Below are 6,000 nucleotides of genomic sequence, written 5' to 3'. Positions count from 1 at the left end.
GCGGCTCTCCGATCAATGTGAGTTGGATAACGATTTCGTAGATTTCCAAAGCATTCCTCCACCATGCACCTACACACTTGTGCCCAGTGGTGTCGGTTCTTTCGCGATTGCGTTGTCTACCGTTGGCCGCCACAGCTGAAAATTAACCCGAAGAGAGGATTTGCGCAATACTCCCGCGCGAGAATGATTCGGTGAGGTGGCGAGGCGACTGCAGCGATGCAGTTGTTGAAAGAGATGATAGGTCGGCGTTTGAGAGCGGCTGCTGTTGTAGGGTTTGTCGAGGCATGCCTCGCTGGCTCGTGACTTTTCTGCGTTAGTTGTGAAACGTCGGTGATCTCGTAAACACTCGTTTCAGTCGGGAAGGTGTTTTTTGTTGTTTTGCGCGTTTTTTATGTGAAGATACTAAGCGGAAAGAAGCTCTGCTGAACATTTGCTGTGGAATTTGTATAAATAAACAATATTCATTTCGAGAATACGAAACAATCGACCAATACGAACGAAAAACTCGAGTACTACTTGTTGAGAATACGGGAGTTCGAGTGAAGTGAGTTAGTTTTTTTTTTTTTGGGACTCGTGGTGGGTGATGATCAGGTGAATTGAGGAATTTTGGATGGATTCACACCCGGTTCGAAAATGATTCAACCTGCGTGGCGCTGGAAGAAGAGAATCTGGTGACTTTTTTGTATACTGAATCGGTATCACAGCCGACGGACGACGGTGAATTTCGGCAGTAAGGGAAACGTCAGAAAAATTAACATATTCACACGCAAGCAGTTTTGATCGAGCGCACGGTGCGCAACAGGTTTAGCAGGCCTGATTGGTTGGTTAACGCGAGGGTGCTTGTGTTTTTTTGGTTCATACGATACTGCGGGTTTTGCTAGTAGTGTGGCTGCGTACGTGTGTGATGGCAATGCGCTGACGATTTAGCGAGCCAGTGTCGTTAGGGAAACCGGAGTGAATGAGTGAAGAAATAAATCCATGGGATCGGTGTGGAAGGAACGTGAATAACGCGATAATATCGCCGACGTTCATTTACGCTTGTGAGACGCGAGCGATTTCTAATGAATTAATGATGTGGCTCTAAAGCTGTCCCATGGTGGATCAAGTTTGGTACGATTTGGACAGCTGTAATATTCATTAGAAAGCCGTCAAGTGGCATGTCTGGTTACCCTGGTCAATAACTCCTGGAACCTATTGTAGTGTGCGGCAGTGTGAATTGAGGCAAGCAGAAATATAAGCAAATAATAAATATTTGTATGGTTTGGAAGGTTTGGAAGTGGTTGAGGGTTTGCGCGAGCGCCACTTGGTGGTGAAGAGAAGGCAGGAACGTAGAGAAGGCGAAAAGGCGATCCAACCTAGCCGAGGTGCTGCAACAAGTGAATGGATGGAGTTAACTAGCCCAAGCGAAGGTTTTATGTGGCCAAGTTTTAATCACCACGCTAGGCAAATGTAATTGTATGCTGATTGAATGGAAGTGAGCTTGAAGAGGAAGTGATACAAATTGTTATTCGTACAGGTGTTTGAAGGTGTTACGTTAATTAGATTTCACATTTATCGATCGATTTCGAGGCAAACCAGTGGAAAACAAAACAGAAAGGAGCCAGTTTTTGATGACCGGGAAGAAACAGACCCAGGGAAGGAAACACGAAGCTTTGGATTAATTTTCCCTGTTTCTCGGTTTCGTTATGTTATTTTGTTTTCGACAACAGCTAAAATGCTTCGAAAGCCTCAATGTGTGCGTTGCGAGTGGTTGGTGAGCTCTCGAGCATAAACACAGTGATTGAAAAAATGTGTTCCCATTGAATTTGACCGTCAATATTTGGAGACGACGAAAAATTTTCAATTTCGTTCAATTTCGGTTAAGTGAGGTTTAATTTTACTCTCGATCGGTTTGAGTTATTTTTTGCTGGTTTTTTGTTTTGGTGCTGTGAAGAAGCATCCTCCAACCGACGACGGCAACAAAAGAAGAGATTCCAGCGGAATCGAAGCAAAAGGAAATATTTTTGATTTTTTCGCTGAGTGGTGATCATCGATCGGTCGCTTTTTATTTCATCTGGCTCAGCCCCTGGAATTGTGTGTAAAGTGGAGAAAATTCGAAACGATGGGTAGCCGCAACTTGGAGTGTCGTAAATTTTCACCAAACATCTTTAACAAGAGCAAATGTACACACTGTTTTCGCCAGCGCGAGGAGCACAGTGCGGCTGCCTTGGAATGCAATCGGGTAAGTTTTTGCGCGCTTTTCAATTCACTCTCCTGGTCCCCCTTTTGAGTGGTTAGGGTGCGGTTGTCGGGGGGTTCTTTGCGGTTTAGGTAAATGAACCCACGCCACACACTCCTCGACACGAACCCCGACACTCTCGCACACAGACTCGAGGCGAAACAGCACGGGCATTGGGTGACACTTTGAATTATTAGTCATAACGAAGTGCGCTGCTGCGGTGTGCATTCCGTGCATGTTTTACTGAGGTTTCCTCCTCTGGTTGGGCGGCCAACAGAACATCGCTAGCTCCCTGGGGACTCTTGTCTGGGGTGTCATAAAAGTTTATGAACATATGTTCAGCTCAGTCTCATTTTCATGGCTATTTCATTGGTGGGTTTAGAGGAACACGCTACAATGATTATGAAATTTTGTTTATCCTATTAATAAAACTCCAGAGCAAATATTAGTCGTTGCGAGACAAACTAATAAATTTTAGCTCTGTATCTTCTCTTGAATATAAAAAGCTAAGGTCGAAGTTAAAGTTACTCGAAACATTTGATTCGTTGTGAAATAAATAAAAATATTTGTTCGATATGGTATCTAAAATGCATATAACTACTATCTACAGCAGTTCGAATTATTTATTTATTTTTTAGATATTTGCTCCAATGTTTCAACAGTGACATGAAATATATTAGTTCTATCAAATGGAGGCATTAACCTGATAATCATGATGATAATTAGCCTGAAGCGTACGATTTGGCAGATAAAATTGGATAATTCAAACTAATTATGTTCCAAAATTTAAGTTTTCTCATCTTCCAACAAATCCTTAATGTCAAACACTGTCGAATACTGTTTCTGTGACTAGAAGAGCAGGAAAAGTCTTCAGATGTGTTGGAACGGATCAAATTCGTTGTATGTGAATGATGATGAGTGGTCGAATACTAATGTCGACACGTTTTTGTATTATACTTAATAGTTATTTAAGCAACAAGTTGCAAAATGATGATTTTTTCAGCACGAGTCGTACCTTTATCCGACGAGGCTTGCCGAGTTGGATAAATACGACGAGTGCTGAAAAAATCGAGTTTTGCAACGCGTTGCATACAACATTTTTTGCAATCACGAAAAATGCCATTTGAGTGAGATCATTTTGAGGAACACAATCAAATTTCAAGAGAATCCACATGGAATCCAAACGACTCGATATTTTCTATATCTATTTTCTATAGATCTATACTTATCAAGAGATCAAGATCGTCATCTAAAATAAAACATTTGAATTCATATTTTGGCTTCGCAATGAATATGCTTTAACAATGGAATTTATCATAGATTCTAGAGCATTGTTAACATCAAATATAGTTTGCAAAGAAATGTTTACGTCAAAATAGCTATCGTGGCATGTTTGATATGCACCTCAATAAGTTCTTTGATAATTGAAAGTGGAACAGATATGATTGAGAATAGTTTTTTTTAGAAATTTGAAAAGCAACAAGGACGTGATCCAAACCAAAGACAACGTGAGTAATCCGTTGGCTACAAAACTGATTTGGTCGGTTAAGACCAAATCAATCGTAGAAGTAGAAACTAAGTGGTCTTGGGATTATGAAAGGCAGTGTAATTTTGTATTTATTTTTGTTTACGAACAACCCTTTCTGATTATTACACGGAGACGGAATTCAACTCAATTTTGGGTTGTTTTAACGCAACTCCGTAGTTGAGCCCAATTACAGTGTCTTACCGATTTTGGAAACAAGGCGTGAATTTATTGCTGCCAAAACCGGGTGTTGCCAAATTCGGGAATTTTTAAAGGCACATGTTTTTATCACGGTAAACACTAAAAGTTGCGAAAATGCAAGGTTACTACTCAGAAAAACGTGAAAAATGTCTAGGAGCCTGCTTCAGTTCAACTTCAAGTTTTACTTTAATACGAGCACGATATTACTTGCAGTGGTAGTTTGGGGATGTGCTTGAATGCAATATGTAACATTAAAGCAGGACCTTACTGGAAAGTAGATGGTTGAGAATATAGGTGTCGTTGAGGATCGTTCCTGGTGGGAAATTATTTCGACGTTTTTAAACATCCATAGAGTGCATTTTTGTTATAACACGATACCCTTATGCACCAATAATGAAGAAAGTTCGCAATTGTAAATAATGCAAGTTTCCATAATTTGTTATGTTTTAATACTAGCTGGAAAGTAATGTCAAAAATAAAAAGAAATGTATCAGATGATTGATATCCATCAAAGCTTCACTGCAAAACCCGTTTGAAAACTACAAGCTTATTATTTTGCCGGATTATGTACTTTTTCAATGCTTGTTCTTGAAACAGACACCACCGAGCACCCAGATATATATTTTATTACGAGCATTATATTCATTTGCTGAGATTAGAGAAATATTTTGCTAAGGATAGTTTTCAAGCGTCATTTTTTGTCGAGAATTATTTTGAAATATTGACGAGCTCACAGCGTTGTCAACCATTTTTGAGCTCCACTATGCATGTGGGTTTGACCTTTGAGTAATCATAAAGCCATTGGATTTTTTGGACACGTGATCAAACTGCTTGATGTATTCCCTGATAACTTTATAGACAAGATACTGGAAGTTCCAGGCAGATTTCATGCGAATATTTTTTGCAATTTTTCTGTTTGAATTTCAAACAATGTCCTCAAAAAATATATTGTTGATTTTTTACCTGGTTTATTGATATAAGAATTAAATTAGAAAACAAAGTAAATTTTTAGCGAAATGATTTTTTTTTATGTTTTGTTAATGAAAAACTATATGATGAACATCTTGTGGAACGTTGTGCATAGTTTCTCAAAGAGATGTTGTACATATTCAATTGGAAACTCGATGAAATAATAATGAAAACATTGGAAAGATTTGCTACTTTTAAAAGTTATTATTAGAGTGTCTATCAGGGTTTGAATCCTGAGAAAATTTAGAGAATCTCTCACGTATCGCTCTCTGTAACTATCATAATATGCAGCACATTATGAGAGACTGTTTATCGTATACTGCTACAACTTTGATCTGATCGGGGGGAAAGCAGTGCATGATAAACCCCCTCTAAACAAGATTCAAACCTGGGGGACACTTATGCCACAGACAAACAGACGTAACACTTAGAACAAATTTCTTCAAAAGCCATCGCCCAGTTTACACCATCATCATCTGGTGAGCATGTTGCACGAAAAAGTGTTTCGTTCAACAAGACCGGCAGATGGCGGTAGTGTGAAACGTCAAACGCGAAGAAAAACGATGCGCGCGCCTCTGGTTGTGAAATTTGGAACATAGCGAATTTGAAATGATCGTTAAATGAGTAGTCGATGGAAATTTCGTCAGTGTTACGTCTGTTTGTCTGTGCTTATGCTATCGGATGTTCGGGGATTGTTTATCGTGCCAGTAAGATAAAACACTTTCCCCCAAAACAAGTGAGGAAAATTGATTTTATCATCGCTCTCTCTTTGGGGCTCTCGTTCGCTGCTCCTGTTTATCAGACTTGTTACAACTTGCGATATAGGTACTGTCGATCGTGGACCGCAACAGATGGGATGTTTTTCTTCGCTTGCTTTGATCGTGCTTCAAAATCAAATGAGAGCGAATTCAGCAATGCTTGTTGTCTATTTTCCGTTGGATTATTTACGACTGCTTAAAAAAGCATGTAATGATAAGGCATATTTGTCTGTAATATTTTACTGTAATTGTTGAGTTGATATCGAAGAGTGAATCGATATTCCTCTAGAATTCAACCAGTTGCTGCCTCTGTAAAAATAGCAGCGGCA

The 6,000-nt window shown here is 39.5% G+C and overlaps 1 protein-coding gene across 5 annotated transcripts in view; it reads left to right on the top strand.

Annotated features, from left to right (window-relative positions):
- Positions 1–305: 305 nt before the first annotated feature.
- LOC5570937 (protein outspread) overlaps positions 306–6,000 on the top strand; it is a 656,156-nt gene continuing 650,461 nt past the window's right edge. For all 5 annotated transcript variants that reach the window (XM_021844551.1, XM_021844546.1, XM_021844549.1 and 2 more), the window contains exon 1: positions 306–2,221. In XM_021844551.1, coding sequence (XP_021700243.1) covers positions 2,102–2,221 — 120 coding nt within the window. In that variant the 5' untranslated portion in view covers positions 306–2,101. The remainder of the gene's footprint in view (positions 2,222–6,000) is intronic.

This window comes from Aedes aegypti, chromosome 2, assembly GCF_002204515.2.
Source record: "Aedes aegypti strain LVP_AGWG chromosome 2, AaegL5.0 Primary Assembly, whole genome shotgun sequence".
Lineage (NCBI taxonomy): Eukaryota > Metazoa > Arthropoda > Insecta > Diptera > Culicidae > Aedes > Aedes aegypti.
The sequence above is the reverse complement of the archived record's forward strand: the minus strand, read 5'-3'. Positions and strand labels throughout refer to the sequence as shown.